General features: G+C 40.4%; 1 protein-coding gene across 2 annotated transcripts; it reads left to right on the top strand.

Moving 5' to 3' along the window:
* The first annotated feature begins 2 nt into the window (after positions 1–2).
* On the top strand, positions 3–17,884 carry mfsd3 (major facilitator superfamily domain containing 3). Of its 2 annotated transcripts, none has more exons than XM_028415023.1 (6): positions 3–76; positions 546–1,373; positions 8,130–8,277; positions 12,166–12,266; positions 14,189–14,298; positions 16,313–17,884. In XM_028415023.1, the coding sequence occupies exons 2-6, from the start codon at positions 674–676 to the stop codon at positions 16,517–16,519; spliced, it is 1,266 nt and encodes a 421-aa protein (XP_028270824.1). In that variant the 5' UTR covers positions 3–76; positions 546–673; the 3' UTR covers positions 16,520–17,884. The 2 variants fall into 2 exon arrangements, with proteins under 2 accessions (XP_028270824.1, XP_028270825.1); XM_028415024.1 differs by lacking the exon at positions 16,313–17,884 and adding an exon at positions 14,432–16,303.
* Positions 17,885–18,124: the final 240 nt, after the last annotated feature.

Below are 18,124 nucleotides of genomic sequence, written 5' to 3'. Positions count from 1 at the left end.
CTGGCAACCTCACAGCTCGTCCAACCCACCACTGTAAACATTCGGACAGACGCTAAGCTGACCAGCGTTTCTCTAAGTACGTGTCAAGATTTCGCTTACATCTGATACGCAGCTTTTATCTGTATTACTGTCTTAATGGGCCGAAACCAAAAAATAATACTGACATTCTGTACAAGTGTATTTAAAAGCTATTCTTTAAGTATGTTTAGCTTGACAGCAAGCTAGCTTGCTAACGGTAGCTAGTAACGAACTTAATGGTCGTGCCTCTTGCAAAGTATCAACAAGACAGCTTCATGTTTGTGTTTGTGACACAGTAAATTGTGTAAATACAAGTCGTAACACAGTTCTGTTCATGATTATGTACAATAGTCATTTGACTTTGATTGGGCCTCGGTTGGCCGGGTTAGCGTAACTGAGCTGGGGAGAGAAGCAGTAAAACTGCAGCGAAGACCCAGCCTTTTAAGGCTGCTATCAGCAGCTGTGGAAGTATTTAGCTACAGAATACCTTATACATCAAGAACTTCACACTCTGTCTCTCATTTCAGGTCAGTCAGTTCATCTGGGTCAACCAGTCCATTTGAAGAACTACTCTTAAATCATATTATGAGAAATTCCTGACCAATGGACCACTGCAGTGTCTCCTCAGCCAGAGGGTTACTGTTGGATCTAGATCATGAATGACAAACTAGTCTTCTTGGGCTTGCTGTACTTTGTCCAGGGCATCCCTTATGGTCTCCAGTCTTCCCTGCTTCCTGTCTATCTGCGTGGAGCTGGTCATTCTCTCACCCGCATCGGCTTCACCAAGATCCTCTACTTCCCTTGGGTCCTGAAAGTGCTATGGGCCCCTTTGGTGGACAGACTCGGTACCAAGCGCCGCTGGCTGGTGGGGACAGTGTCTGGGCTGGCTCTGACGTGCCTCTCCAGTGCTGCCCTGGCCCCAGAAGCCCATATCTGGGGAGTAGCTGGAACCCTGTTGGCAATGAACACCCTGGCCTCTGTTCAGGATATTGCTGTAGATGGGGCTGCGGTAGGGTTGCTGAAAGGACGTGGAGAGCTGGGGCTGGGTAACACAGCACAAGTGGTGGGCTATAAAGCTGGGTCGGTCTTTGCTGGAGGGGGACTGTTGGCAGTGATTGATGTGGCTGGATGGGGCTGGATGTTTATGCTGCTGACATTTGTATATGCAGGCGTGGCTCTGTTTGTGTGGGGGGCCCCTGTGCTTGATGATGAGACTGTGAAGGGCCAGTCAGCAGATGGCAGCAAAAGGGGAGGGCAGGGAGGGGATGCTGTGAGACCATGGAGAGTGTGGAGGAAGATGCTGGCAGTGCCCGGCACACCTTGGACAGTACTGTATGTGCTCACGTACAAATTGGGTAAGTCTATTTAACACATCCACTACAGTATTATTCATTTTTCTTTATTACCTTACTACCCTTAGCTTAATTATGTAACATGTAAATAATAAAAAAAACATTCTCATCACACATTACATATTTCAAACAAGCTACTACCAAAAACCTGATTTATCAAGATGCAAAGGCAAGAAAGGTAAATCACAACCAATGGTTCCTGTATGCATAGACAATAATGTTAAAGACTAAGAATTCGACATACTTTTTCTTTCGTCCCACTTAGCAAACTTGATCAAAAAAGTGATTTTTCTGTCGTGGAGTAACAGAATGTGTTGTATTTTCCTGAAACTGTCCATTTTGTCCAGCAGTGAACTTCCTCAGTTGTGTTGCCTTTATGCAGGGCCCAGAAATCACCACTAGATGTCTCTATTGGTGTTTCCATAAGTAATGCACCCAGGAATAGACCTAGTGGAAGAAGTTTTGAAAAGTGATAGTTGCAAGGCAATTTATCTTGTTTTATGTCCTTTATGCACACTGGGAAATGCAGACTTTGAATAGATAAATGATTGTTTTTATGTCATTCTTACATAACTTAAAACTTTAGGAACTTAAATGAGAATACAATGTACGTTTTGAATGCACAGTCAGTTCATGCACTCAGTTTTGTGAGAGAAAGGGTTAAGAGAAGCAAAAATAAAAATACAATTCAAGTAGTTTTGAAATAGTAAAAAATATTGTGTGTCTGTGTGGGAGAGAGTTGATATGACCAGAGTTTGGTGTTTGGTAGCAGAAGGGGATTATGTAAGGATTAGAGTGTCTTTGTGTCTGCAGCGTTCAGAAACTGAAAAGGAAGACAGTGCATCCTGCTGATGTGTGTTTACATGTATGTGTGTATGTGGGTGGTGGGAATATAATTATCTCCTCACATTTGCATAGTCCTTACTTGTGTATGTGCATGAGCGTATATGCCTTTGTTTTTACATTGTGTGTGAGTATGTGTGTGTGTGTTTTTGAGAGAGTGTTAAGGGTGGCACAGTAATCGGATAAACCCCAGCAGACGACACTACTAGACAAAATATGAAGGCTGGCTTGACCTCCTAATCTGTCTAGGGAGCCTGAAAATGCCCCCCCCCCAACACCTAACACTCTCTCTGTCGCACGAGCAACTGACACGCACATTATTCAGCGATGCTTATGATTACAACAGTAGTTTTAAGTGACATGATAGAGGTCTGTAGATACATGCAAAGTCTTGTCACTTATTACCTTTTTCTATTATAGTAATTTCAATATTTGTTACTTTTATGGCAATAAAAGGTTGTGTAATATTGTATGCTAGGCCTGGATGTGCCAGCATAATTGCCTATGTGAGACAGTATTGTTTTTGTTCAAGGGGTATTTGGGTATGTTTGTGTGAGACCGGTAATCTGCCTGTCTGAACCCCCATTTCTCACACCCTCAGACGCATACAAGCACAGACCCCTCTCCCTCATCTATCCCTAATGAACTCTTCATTTGCGCTGTGTCCAACACTGTGGCCAATCATTGGAAACCTCGCGTCTGAACTGTGACCCCTGTGCCATCTGAGGCTACAGGCATGATGGGAGAACTGTGTAGATGGACTCGGAGGGCGAAAAGGGGAGGGAAGCTGGCGGACAAAGTGGGAAAAATGCCAAAGAGGAGGCAAACAATGGTGGATTAGAGTCACAAATAAGCTCAAATAATGACAACAAACATATTAATATTCTGTTGTCAAACAGCATTCCCAAAATATATTTGGTCAATTCAGCAAACTTTCACAATGTTCCTTTGGTTTAAACTAGAGTTGATCATAGAATTGCAGATTTATAATTGCATAGATTTCAGAAAATGGTCACAAAAAATCTGAAGCAGATCTGCCACTCTTTGTGGAATATATTCATTGTTAATGCGATCAACTATTCATGCAGTTTCTCTGCTGGAGGCACCTGTGTGAACGAAAGGCTAATTGACTTTATAGATCTAATATAAATTCCCTTGGAACTGCTTAATTAAAGCAGAAATGGCTGACAATAGAGATAAGTTTAGAGAAAAGACCATCTTTCATTGTCTGCAGTTTAGACTGAAAACAGACTGTATACCCTTGATACCTAAAATACTATCAGCGGACTGGAACACATACATACGAGTTAAATTAGGACAAAAAGATAATCAGCTGAAAACAAGAACCAGAACACACTAATGAAAAAATATTCTGTCAGTCCAGCATTTTAATGTTTCATTAGGACCTTTCTTATCGTCTTGATAAAATACTTTGTGATACAAGTCCTGCCCACTTTAGGTTTTGCATGTGAAGAAGCTTGGTGAAAATGTTTATTAGTCCTTATTATCAGTTTAGATGTGGCAAATACCACCAGCAGACCAACCACAGATTTGACAGCAGAATGTGAATAGAGTGTCTTTTTATTTGCAGGGTGTTGAATTTGACTGCATTATACTTGGCTGACTGGTGTGGGAGGGGGAAACTTGGGGAATGGGGGTATTTTCCAGAGGGAAAAAGAAGGACTGCAGGAAGGGAGGCTGAAAAAGTGGGATGAATTAATGAACAACCACCACATGGTGCCCTGAGAGAGACAAAAACCAAAATGCAGATAGAAATAAACACTTTTATCAATGATATTACATCAAGACTCATGATCATTGTAGCTGTTTAAAGATTCAATCCTGTATTTGCACAAATATTTGTCTGATTGATCTAAAACAGCATTGTGTGCTAAAATATTGCCTATTGATTGTAAAATAATTCTAGACAGAAAAGGGAACTTTGTTAAGTCCCTGAATTCAAGTATCAATTTTGTATAATTTGACAGAAACAGACAACAAAGGATATAACCTTGTGGGTCTGGGTTGAGTGAAGGGATGCGGGGTCTCTTGCTTATGCTTTGTACACAGTGTATTTTCCCATGTTTATGAGCCTTGAGGGCTGCAGAGAACTCCATGACATCTGCATCGATGTTTAGGGACGCCCATTGTGTGTGTGTCAATAGACTAATATGCATTGGATATTTTAAAGTTGTATAAAAGCAGGGTTTCTCTTTACTTCTTTGTCCTCTGGGAACCTGAGGATCTGTAGAATGTTTGTGTGTATGTGTACACACCTAGGCCCTTTATGCATGTTTGCTGTGCTGCATGTAGTATGTATGAACCTGTCTCTGTTTACCATGCTCTTAGCCTGGAGTGATGAAGCCATTCTGAAAGGTGACTGTGTGTCCTCAGTGATCTCTCCTGCTGTGCCATCTTTTTTTGTGTAACATGCAGCATGCACGTGAGGATTTCACCCCACTGTCCTCATCGACCTCTCACCCTCGTTGACCTCTCACCCTTATCTCAACCTTATCCTACTGTGATCCCACTCTATACCACTCATACCACTTATACTACTTACCATCCAACCCCCTTCTACATTATATAGACATATACTACAGTGGTTGCTCGTTAATCGCAGGAGTTATGTTCTAAAAATAACCCGCATTGTAGTCAGCTTTATTTTTTACAATAATTATCGGTGCATTAAGGCTGTAAAACCCCTCACTATGCACTTTATACACTTTTCCCAGACAGGCAATCGGATTTTTTACACCTTCCTCTCTAGTGTAAACAACAAACATATTCTCAAAGTTCAAACCTTCGTAGAAAAATAAGTCCAGTATTATAGAATCAGAATTCCTTTATTTAACGAAGAGGGGAAATTCTTTAATGAATGAATGATATTGTTTAATTCATTAATTCTTTAATGAATGATACTAAAGCTGAAAGCATTTTGCACTGTACAGGAGACACGGCACGGAGGAGATTGATTGACAATAGTCTACAGCCAATCAGGACACAGAACACAATGCGCTACAAAAAAAGCATGCAATTTTGCACCAAAATGAATCTGCGAAAACTGTGAGGCCTCAAAAGGTTAAGCACATTATAGCGAGGGACCATTTTATATACATGCTAAAGTTCAAGGGACAGCTGAAGAAATAGTCTTTGTCAAACCGTTGCTGTTTGTATTGGTTGGTTTAAACTGCTGCAGCTTTAGGTCCGTCTACCCTGCATGTAAGCTATACCAACATCTGTTATAAAATGGTTTATGTTATCATGAAGCATCTTTAATAACTAGAACAATTAAGATAAAGTAGGGAGCAAAGGTCACAGAAAACACCCATAGTTAGTACTTAAGTAATGTGCTCATGTTACCTTTAGGACAAAAAAAAAACATAACAAAAATTATCTAATTCTGCCTTGTGTGTTATACAATTTAACTTTATTACTTTAATTGTACTTTGTTACTGAAATTCAGATGTCAGTGCTAAAAACTGAAAAAAGCTGATGTATATTTAAGGTTTTCAAGGCCTTTAAATATAGATTTTTTTTATTTGTATCCCTCTTTGAGTGCTTACGCTGCAGTTGCTGACAAGTCTAGTAGGAGATTGATGTTGCCATCAGGCATCTTTAAATAACTGAGATAAATAAAACAACCTTACCTTCCTCTTTTCTCTCACTTTCATGCTAATGTCAAACTGTTTTGTCTCTCTTTGCCATCTGTAAACACAGATTTCTTTGAGCCTGCCATCCTGTGTTTCCTCTTCACTAACCTCCCAACAATGTCTCTGTTCATCTGCCCCTCCTCCTCTTCCTCCATCTCTAGTTATCTTCCTCCCTGGCTGCATCGTTTTATTTATGACTTCATGATTGTCATTTCCTGCACTACATCTCATTTATCTTCTGCTTCTGCTTGACCTTTTTCACCCATAGTAAAACGATTTTACCTTTTTTACTCGTGTCTTTCATCTCTTTTCTGAATACGTCCTCCCCCCTCTGTTTCTTCCCTTTCCCCCCTTCACTCTTGTTCCACACTTTCCTCCTTCCCCTTCGCTCTGTTTAATCTTTGCAGATGTCTAATGAAATCCCTGCTGAAATGGACAATTGTTGCTTTGAGAATATTTATAGAAATGAATAATCAGCTTGGTTGTGTTTGTCTGCATGCCCACCACCACCACCACCCCCACCCTTTAAAGAAATAATTAGTTGAAGGCAGGACTGTGAAAGCTCTGAGCTTTGAGCTAAACAACAGACAGCCAGGCACGGGAGTGCGGAACCATGGGTAAACAACTGTGGCATCATGGGTTCTGCTGCTGCCAATGTTTACTTTATTATGTCTAACGTGGTTACCACACAGTTGATGCAACTCAAAACACTTCAGCACAGAGGATGACAGAGATTAAAATCTGAATAATGCAGAGATCAGTGCGGCACCCACTGAGCGTGAGCACTGGTGGTAATTAATGTCTTACAGTATGATGATCTATATGTTCTTTATTCATAAAATTGGACTTTTTTGTAAAATTCATCAATGCAATTTCAATGCTTATGTAGGCAGCCTGGAGATCAATACAAACAGCTTCCTGTTTACTATACTACTACTATATACTACTATACTATTCAGTCTCAAGGATGCCCTCAATTTGCACATTAATTTGTTTTTTTTCCTCATAAGTGCAGAAAAGCAAGTTTGTTATTTTAAGGATCTAGCATCTCAAATCTATATGTGGTAAAGCTACAAGTACCTTTTGTTGTTGTTTTTTCTGTTTGTGTCAGAAACCCAAACATATGACCTGTAGTTTCATAAATCACACTTAAAAACATTCACCTGTTTACTGTGAGGTGTGGAACCTCTGTAGTGCAGCCACAAGACACATTTAACTGGTGACAGGTACATATGTTGTGGAGAAAGCCTGTCATATTAGCTAAATTAATTTAATGACTAATTTAAACATTCCTGTCTGTAAATTGCCAAACATGAGTGACAGAAGTGAGAGACATTGAGATTGTTTCCTACACGGAGAACTCACATTTTCGACCCCATGTTTCTGCTGGGTTGTCACACCACTGTTACAGCGGTGACACTCTAATTCTGCTGCTGCACTCCCTATCACTGGGAGCTTCCTCTTATTATTTTATTTTATTTCAGTCTGTTTCATCTGTCTTTTTTTTTTTTTACACTCTTTCTCTATTTTTGTTTGTCTCCTGGCTGACTGAGTGAGTCAGTCGTCGGTTGTGTTGCGTCGTCTTTGACAGCAGTCTGGGAGCCAAGCTGTCACTCACACAGCTCCTTGGTCCCACTGTCTTTCTGAAGTCAGTCTCCATTAATATAATAATGGCGTATAGTCGGCACCACTGAATATTTTACTGTAATGTTCAGCAGAACATTACCCCCACACTGAACGCCACACAGAGAAAGTCTTACTGTCTGACAGAAACTTTTTATTTTGACTGAAAGGTCTTTGTGAGGTCTGTTTCATCTATGGAAGTTTTTGTTTTTGTTGTGTTTTCTTTTTTGTGCTTTAGGAAAAGTGCTAGGCCCCCGTTTGATAAAGTGACTGAGGGTATTCTTTTTCTTGTCAGGCATCTATTATTGACACTTTCCAGGAATAGGCCTAGGTATGCCGTGTGTTCATGTTCTGCATTTGATTCTGCAATCGTCATCTCAAGAAAACCACGTTGCTCAGTCTTGCAGGCTAAACAGTTTGATACAACACCATCACTGTGTTTGACTGTGATTGGAACAGGCCTTTGTATCCAAAAGGTGCCTTACATATATGCTGTTAGTGAAAATAGTAATGCTTAGTCAAGAGTCATGCAGTAAATAATAGGTTGTGTACTGATTATATTTATATATCTGAACTGTAATCTGATTTTTTTTCTTCACATCTTTCCTTCTTCCTGCTCTTTGCTTACCTGTGTGCACAGGTGAACAAGGTGCTGTGACAATGTTTCCTCTTTTCCTGTTGGATCACCACATGACCGCCAGGGAACTCGGCTTCTGGAATGGCGTCATCGCCATGTGCTTCTCCATCTGTGGGTCGTCTCTGGGAGGCCTGCTGCTCGCACAGTTCAGGTAGCCTTCATCAGCAACATCGTTTGGATTGTCTTTGACTTAACACTGTGATTGTTTTGTATGGCAGCAGCGTTTTGTGGCTCTGAAGGGTTTTCCGTGCCTGAAGGCAAAGCTTTTAAATTGAAGTGCCACTCACAAAATGCCCTTGACAGTGAGAACTTTTATAGCATTGGTACCAAGTCCATGTAATTGTCTAATGGGCTGAAACACAGTTCATTATGTATTATCCAATTAACAATTCAGTTCAATTCAGTTTTATTTATATAGCGCATTTTACAATCAGAATTGTCTCAAGGCGCTTTACAGAAACCCAGAGCCTGATCCTCCCTGGCAAGGAAAAACTTCCTTTTAACAGGAAGAAACTTTGAGCAGAACCCGGCTCATAGGGGAGAACCTTAGAGGAGGGGAAGAAGATGGAGACAGGACTTAGAGGATGAAAGAGAGCAAGTGAGAGAGAGGAACAAACATGCAGCAAACATCATAGATCACAGAGAACAAACATGACGGGTTGTTGATGTTGCTAAGGAAGCCAAAACTGTTGTGTTTATATTATAGTTGAGTCAGTTAATGGATAATAGTAATTAAAACAGAGAGGAACAATAGAGACCGGTGCAGGCAAAGAGCATCAGAATGATCAGGGGCCAGACTGAGGTGAGAGAGGGAGAGAGACAGACACAAGTTTACAGGCAAGTAAAGTACATTTTTACCAACACACAAACTGTGATAACGCAACAACCTTAGGGTTACAGGAAAGAAAATTGAGAAAAGCCCAGTCTACTGTACTTTGTGAACACATCCTGCTGCCTCACATGCTGTGTTCTCATCCCATCCCAGATTACTATCAGCCTCCTCACCTTGCAACTCATTTTCTTCCTTTAAGCATTTTGTGCTCTTTTTTTTTACTTTATAGGCTCTCTTGTTTGTCTGTATATGCAGTATATGTGTGTCTTTCTGTCTGACTATGTGTACAGTAATTTAAGTAAACATGGCCTTGTTTGAGAGCTCAGGGACCCCCTGTGTGGCGTGTGGTGTGAGAACAGCATGAGCAGCAAATCCATCATGTGTCCTCATGCAGGCACTGCACTCAAACATATTATGCACACACACACACCTTAAGGTTTGATATCAGAGACAGTAGTTGAATTTAACTGTCTGATGCACAGAAATACTGACATCTTTGTGATTATTACAGCATATCACAGCTGTAATACAGCTGTTATAGATGGTGCTAGTTGAAAATGAAAACCCTTTTTGATATTTCATCAGAAATGTGGTAGTTTTGAACTATGTAATTTGATATTCTTTATTTTTCTAAAATTCCTCAGACAACAGCTCATACATAATTTCTACAGCACCTTCCATGCACATTTGTGCAATGTAAAGAGATCTATAGGTGTTTGACCAGCTGACAACTAGATGGGTCTAAGTAAAACAATATATCTTATAAGTAAATTAATTAAGACATTTCAATAGGAAGTAATTTTAGCATGTTTGATGTTTTCTACTTCTGCCAGTTGACATTGTGTCTTGTGGCCAGACCATCGTTGCATAAGGTTTTACATGTGCTTATAGGATCACATTATAGCACAGCCCTGCCTATGGCTAGTGTGATGTAATGGTAACTATAAATAACAATGCCTTTGTGGAAGATAGGGTGCAGGTTCCCACTCTGTACATTATTACATTTTGTACCCACTTGCGTCAAATGATTTGATACAGCAGATTTACAGGAAATATGTTCTTTCTGTGCATTTGCCTGCCCATCACTCAATGTATATTAGTTGCTCAGTACTCTGTGATGCCAGTTGGTTTGTCCTTTTTTCCAGCAGGCTTCCAGGTTTCCTCCTCTTTTAAAGTGACACATACACAGAGGAAGCCTCCCAAGGCAAAAGTTTTGTCGGCTGTAAAGCTTTTTCAAAAGATGTCATTGTCACACCGTGGCTTTTGATCTTTCACTCTTCGTCTCCATCTCATTTGTAAGGAACTCTGTAAAGGCAGGACTACAAGAGAAAACACTTAAAATGGATAGATAAATAAATAAAGACAGATAAATGAGTATGTGCATTTGTCTTCTCTAAAAACTATTAAAACAAAGTAACAGTTAACAAAGCTACATACCATATGATGGTATTGAAATGTGTGAAAGAGGTCATGACCTCTTCACCTTACCCATAAGTAACTATCAAGTTGTTTGCTCACCTTTTAATGTGTTTAATTGTGTTAGTTATAATTATCATTTCAGTATAAAAGGGTTTGAGACCTTATTTGAACTGTGTAGAGCCCCACTGTTTGACCATTGAATGTAATATTATTGCTGGTGATTCTGAGTGTGAAGATACTTGTTCAGTAATTTTACCAACCTTTGTTTAAATCCAGTTTTCAGTGTCTGAGATATTTGTGAAAGATAAAAATAGAAAAAATATGAAAAATTGGCCTGATTTCTAGGTTCAGGGGGGAGAATGGAAGCAGTAGGTAATGGTTCTTTCACTCTGCAGACAGTTTTTTAAAATTACTTCTTACATTTTACAACTCAGCTGTTGTAATGTTAAAATTGGTACCCTCTGGTGCCGTAGGAAACTCTTCTCCTCCTATACTGTTTCCTACCATTCACACACAGAGGAAGGGCTGTCCAGTAGGCTGTTGTCCCACCTCTAAAAGCTCAGTTGGAAGGTTTATCCTCCCTACCATCAGAAATGCCTGAGTGGTCAGTGAGTGACCCCCTTTACAACCACCACTGGCAACCCGAGAACATGGCTATTCTTATCTGGGCCTGGCCCGTGTGAGATGGCAGCCAGGCAGGTTCTCTTTCTCACACACACACACACACACACACACACACACACACACACACACATACACACACACACACCCCTCAGCATCTCTTGAGGGAGCGTGATATGAAAGGCTGTCATTGAGAAGGGAGGTAAAGGAGCAGCAGAGAGAAGAATGTCTTTAGCATGTGAATGATGCAGGATTGGTTTTCCAGTAGGGAGGTAAGGAAATGCTGGACAGAGAGGTGAGAGAGAGGGTGAGGTAACGATACAGAGAGGGAGGAGGGAGAAAGAGAGGCCAATGCCTTGTGTAAAAACAAAAATGTAAAATAAATTTATGACATTGCCAGGGGCACTAGGAAACTGAAGGGTATTTTATTAATTGTTTTCTGATGTTTTGTAGACGAAATGATTAATCTGTTAATGAGTTAAATTAAAAATAGTTTGAGTTGTCACCTCAGATCATGTAAATAGAAGTGCTATCAGGGACCTGAGTGAAAACAAAAATGATAAAAAAAAACTTCAGCATCTTAGATCTGTATTTCACTAACTTGGAATATTGCTCAAGCATATTTTAAAAAATAGTGGTGCACTCGTCTTACTAAATCGGATATCCCTCTATGTGACAGGCTCCTTCTCCATCACAATCTTTTTTACACATAAGTAATTATATGCATAAAAACAAACACACACACGGAGTCCTTTGAGTGGCAGGCATCCTCTGAGTGATTGGCATTGATAATCCCTGATGTCAGACTACAGTGCCTGTGTGTGTTGGTATGTACTGTATGTTAACAGTGATTAATTATCTTCCTCACGCTGGGGATCTCCTTGGGTTATTGATTACGTCATGAACCAAACCCACAGGGGGATGATTTTCTTGCACTAACAGGGAATCAATTAGTGTCTGGGGACTTGTTTACTTAAGCATGTGCACGGATGTTAATGTGTTTGCGCATGCATGTGTGTGTAATTGTGTGTGACATGGAAATAGACACAGAATGTCTCTGAATTTAATGATGATAGCCTGCAGTCACTGTCATCACATATCACAGTGTTTATTGTAAAGTTAGGGTACGTCTCTCTGATACTTGTTGCTATGCTGTCCTTTCCTCAGCATCGGGGCTCTGATGCGACGTGTGTTTGTGCTCCGAACCATCAGCATGGTTTTCCAGAGTTCTCTGCTCACTGTGTTGGAACCATCACCACTCATGAAAGGTGAGAAACAGGCCAAAACACTCACAGATTCAACTAGAACGCGATTTCAACACCCATCACCAACTGCTACGATCGTACCAGTGTAGGAGTATGTATGACACAAGGAGGTGATGGAGGTAACACCAACAAAATATAAACATCATGTTCTTCAGATTTTATTGCACTACTGGTGCGTATTGGTATTTCCGTTTGCAGCCTGTGGATATATGTAACACAAGATGTGCATTGTTGAGTCTGTCAAATGCTGAAGGAGAAAATGTTAGCTGACGTCTGCCGGTGTGGCTGGCAGGGAAGTAATTCGATATTAAGCTTAAGTAACATTGTACAGCAAGGTTTTACAGCTGACTGTGAAGTTGGACATCTATGGAAAATACCAGTGCCTTTCCATGTCCAGTTTGAGGATGATCTGCAGCCAAATAAATAGTAATCAAACAAATATAGTTCGCCTAAAATAAGTTACAAAACTTTTTGGCACCTCATCAGTTGGACACAGCAGTGGTTTTTCACATTAGGGCTGAGACTTCATATAAAATCCATAAAACCCTTTGCTCGCTGAGACCCGCTGAGATTACAAGCAAGTGAGGAGACATAATTAAATGTAGCTCTATGATCTGAAAGTGGAGCAATGTATGAATCAGTTTTAAGTGTTTTTATGTTGTTCATTATACACCAGTATCTGATGTGTAATGCCACAAAAGTGTCTTACAGCTATTATCGATAGCATTGAGAGACAATAAAAACACGTTGATGTGTGTGCACTAATCTTAGAATAAACTGTTTTTTTTAGATCACTTAACAAATCTTTGTCCCTCCCTCTCCTGCACGCCTGTCCTTCACCATCACCTAAAGAGCTGTAGCCAAATCAGTGAGTGCTGTTCTGTAGGAGTTTCAGCCTCCCTTGCTCCCTGTTTGTATGGAATACATGCTAATATGTGGAACCACATAACACTTAGCTAGGTGTTTTAGTTGGAATTTTAAATGTGATAGTATTGTTATGTTGTCATTTCATACAGACTTTATTTGTTGCAGATTTCTGCATGTAACACTTGTTATAGTTGTGTCAAAAGTTGAAAGTTTTCACATGATGCTAAATCATCCCACAAACACTAAAAGCTGGGAATCTTTGGCCTGCATGTTTAAGCCAGATGTTCAGTGTTTTTTATTCAGTTTATATACAGCACAAAAGTGCATGATGCAGAGGACAATGATAGACAGGAGAGGTCTCTCTCCAGAGAACCATTCAGTTATTAATGTTGGAATGACACATCTGATTGTGGTGCACAGCCAGTCTCAAAGCATTTGGGATTCATGTCTCTGCCATTCATCTCTGACAGAGCTGTCTGTTCCCCTATCAAGCCTTTCAGACTGAAAGTTGAGGTCTCTCCCTCCTACATTTTATACCCAGAACAAAACTCAATAAAAAAGCCCCAAAACAAAAAAAAAACCCCTTCAGTTTCACATTTTTCAATATTACATGATAACCCTCCGCTTCCCACTTTTCAGTCTGATCAGTCGGTGTGTCTCTACCAGCCTTGTGTCGCTTACTGAAGAGTCTTATTCTGCAAAAACTCTGGCGGCTTGAGTGAATAATTCAGTGTTAGCGAGAGCAGAGACAGATAGGCTCTGTGGTTCCTCTGTGTTCCCCCACTAACACTGCTCTGCCTCTTCCCCTCAGAGGATACACTACATGTGTTTTGGGGACGGGATGGGGGGGCTGCACTTCAGCAGCTTACCGTTTCTTGCTGCTTTGTCTCTTTGCTTTGGCTTTTACATAGAATAATATAGCGAGAAGTGTAGCAGCACAGACTACAGTATAAAACTGTCTCCACCATTGTTCAGAAAAATAACTTCTTGGGTTTTGTGTCGTCTTTTTGTAGTTGGACTCTTGTAGTTGATTCCTTTTGCTTGCATCCATTCCTCAGGTATGGCAGTCCTGAGCATGAGTGTTCAACACTTCCTGGGAGGTCTCATCACCACGCTCACCTTCACTACCATGATGCATTGCACTCAAAGGGCTGAGGAGAGCATTCAGGTAAACATGACTTGTTATGTAACTGCTTTGCTGTGTTGTCACTTTTTTGGTGTCAGCTGTGGTGCTCTTTGAGGTCATGTCAGACAGACAGAAAACATTCTTTCTACTGTCCTTCCCCTCTTTGCTCTCCTAGGTCTTTCTTCAATTGTGCTACTTTGTGATGTGAGGTCACCTCCTTTGGTTGTCGCAGGAGAGGGAAATCCTCAACATCCACCTATTGTCACCTAAACCTGTCAGTTTTCATCAGCTGTTTTCACCTGGAAAATCTCAAAAGTCTGAACAGACCCAGTTTTTATTCAATGCCCCCCCCCCCTCACCGGCATTGTCCTTCCTACCACCTCACTCTGTTTCTTTGTCACTCCGGAGTCCTTTAAATGCTCTCTTTTCCACTCTGACTTTTCCCTCTCCTCTCTCATTTTCTCCTCTTTGACATAACTCCTTTTGTCCCCGCCGTAACTGGGCCATCGTTGCCTGGAGGTGATCGTTGTTCACACAGCCATTCAGACGTCACTCAGTCAATCTCTGAAGGTGACAAATTATCATTTAAATTGCTGTCAGTCTTTAAGTGCTCTAGAAAAAAAAGAAAAAAATCAAAGGCTGTAGCACAGATATTAGAATCTGTCCATGAAATAAAATAAATAACAGGAGAGAACAATCACAACATGCAATGATGAGAACAGAGGTTAATTTGAGAGGTTCTCATGACACATACACTGTTTGCTTTTTAGTGTGTCAGTGTGTGTGTGAATCAGTATGTGTGCGCGCACACAGGAGGGGAGAGCATTAGCATGCCTGTGCTCGTTGTGTGTACATGTGTGTGTTATCGACGGCACTGCTATCCAGTAACAGAAAGCTGATAGTGTGAGTGCTTGTTAACGATCCCCAGGAGAAAGAAACTGAATCTGTTAAACAAGTTGCTCAGAATAAAGGCACTCCACTTAGCTGTGGTCATACAGGCTCTCAGAGCTCTCTGCCTACTTCGGCCTAGTCTGAACCCACCAATAAATACTCCTGCAAACACTCATCAAATTCACGTCATTTCATTTTCGGAATTTGTGTTTCAGTAAGACATGTTGTGTATTCATTTTGTCAGCATTACTGATGGAACAGCAAGTCTAATCCATATTTACAGTATATGATGGAAAGATTTATCATTGCAATAATCTGCCTATTTTTGTAATATTTTAATTATATTTATTATATTAATTTATATGGCAGAGAAAAGCAGAACATCCTCACATTAAAGGCAGCAGCATTTACTGCAGAACACTATAACATTTTGCACATTTTAACTTAAAACACAAGCAATTAATAGGTGAAATGCCTCCATCTCTCTCAGATCTAATGTAAAAAAGATAATAGGGAAGAAGATGTTGCAGTGAGCAGTGAATGAGCCCAGCCCTCATCTTTGTTAACCTTGGAGAATATCTGCATTACAAATGTTTAAGAAGTTTTTTTTTAAATGTTGTCATCATTTTATTTTCTGTCATTCATGGATGAAAATGATTCTTTGTCAGTATAGGCCTGTACGTTTCATGTACGTAATGAAAATGAATTCATTTGTTCAGTCAGTGGTCTAGGTGTCAGTAGAGTCCTGTGCCTGTATGGTACCTGCTGAATGGGCAAAGGGGGGAGGCAGGGAGAGATTAGGTAATCTCTGTCCTTCTCTTCTCCCTCTCTCTCACTCCTTGAAAGTAAGCCTTAAGGCTGAGATCAGATACTCTTCTTGGTTTGGCCTTTTTCATCGTCTTGGGCAATGATCTCACGCTTTCTCTGTCAGACTTCCGTCTTTGTATTTTTTTTCTTCTCCCCTTTTCTTTTGTACTGTGTTTTTCCTAACATCACTTCATTTCCTTGGTTCAGTCTGTTGTGGCTTAAAAAAATGTGACAAAAAGCCATGCTACAGGACAGGATGGACAGTTACAATGTCTTTCTCAAACTTGTCTTTTCTCTCCTCACTCCCTGCTCCTTCTAATCTCTTTTCCCATCACTACTCCTTCTGTTCTCCCACTAGGCGACCCACTACAGTTTCCTGGCGACTCTGGAGGTGCTGGGGAAGCTGATGTTCAGTGCTCTAGCTGGAGGTGTGGTTGATTGGTTTGGTTTCCAAGTGGCCTTCCTCTTCTTCCTCACCCTATCCGCTGGAACAGCCCTGCATGTGTGGACGGCTACCTTCACTGGTGCTCTAAGGGAGCACCAGATAAAAGAGGGGCCCAAATGAGGTCAGGGTGAGAAGTCTTGATTTAGGGCTCCTGCAGGTGCTGAAATATTGTGTATTTTAAGTGTGACTACCAGTTTTCAGACATGTTGAAAGTTTGTGACTCCTGTTAAATGTAACACTCACTACTTGCACAAATCATTTCGGTGTAGAAGATCTTGAGTAATTTGACTTTCAGCCATTTTTAAGGAGAGATCAGCCATGCAGTTCAAATGCTCAGTTACAGTGTGCTTTTTTGTTTTCATATCACTGGCAAAACTGGCCTTATATTTTAAATTAATTTGCTTTTAAAATGTAAAAAGTCTTAAGATGTACAGGAGCCTCTGTGTAGGTAAAGATTAGCAGATTAGTTTTTCCATGTGCATCCAGTTAGGGTGATGAATTATGGGCTGAGGCAGTGACATAGTCATGTATTGAGAGTTAGAGACACAGGAAGTATAATCAAAGCTGTTTTTTAATCATCTGAGCCATTTTATTTTTATTATTATAAGCCAGCAATAAGAGCTGTGGCCAAAAGCAATATTGCTTCTTTGTGATGCTTCTTCCATCATACTGTACTGTATATGAATTCATTTGTCATTCTCTTAAGTTGTATGGTTTACAGTTGTTAATGAATATATCTCTGCTACCTCATATCAGCACTGTATGATACAATACACAGAATGTACGGTATCTGCACCAAGTAGAGTATTCATAGAACGGTGGCGACACTTACGTTACCGGAGTTGACACAGTTGAAGTTCTCTTTGAAAAGAGAGTAAAAATACAGTTCAGCTGTTGAATTGAGGAGCATTTTTTGGTCAATTAACCACCTATTTTGAATTCTTTTTCCCTTTATAGGTCAGCCTTGACACAACCTTACACACTGCATGGTGCCATCTTGTCTCAGTTTCATTAATAAACATTTCAATTAAAAAAAAAACTTGACAATATCACTGAGAAACTGCAATTCCTGATATCACACTGTATAACTTTTCTGTTTTATGTCTTTAAAATGCACACTAATATGAACTATATACTGTAACTCTCCATAGTACTGTATCCTATAGAAGACTATAGCAGGCTTAAAATATCAGTATGAATCAGCAGCGTAGAATGTTTTAGTTACCCTGCTCTGTGAGATTAAAGTAATATCCTCCATGTAGGAGAATGTATTAATAAATATTAAGCCCTGATATTGATTGTTATGCTGATGGGAGACAGGCTGGTGAGGATGGTTTTAAAAGTAATGCAGCTGCTTTCACTTACAAAGTAAATCAAGGGATGCCATAGCACATTATTACTGGTTTATTCATGTAGCCAGGTCTTCTGTCCTGACTTGTAGAGCACGTGTTGCAAAGCACATCTCTTGTCTCTCAGCTACTGTGTTGCCTGAGATTTGCACAAAAATAAAGCTGCTGAGTAAAATGTGTCTGTGTGGAGTGTTTATCTCTTGTCGCCAGCTTTTACCACATTTTTTTTATCCTCAGGGGCAGCGGCCCTGTGTGGTCTGTAAGGACGATCCCACCTTTGAAAAATCCACTGCGGCTTACAGCAACTCTGAACACAACACTGGCTCTTCGCAGTGCTCTGGCTGAGGGCTAAAGAACTGAATGGGGCCCGTGTCAC

The sequence above is a fragment of the Parambassis ranga genome, chromosome 9 (genome assembly GCF_900634625.1).
Source record: "Parambassis ranga chromosome 9, fParRan2.1, whole genome shotgun sequence".
In the NCBI taxonomy this organism is placed as follows: Eukaryota; Metazoa; Chordata; class Actinopteri; family Ambassidae; genus Parambassis; species Parambassis ranga.
Note: the sequence above shows the minus strand (reverse complement) of the source record. Positions and strands in the feature narration are given on the sequence as shown.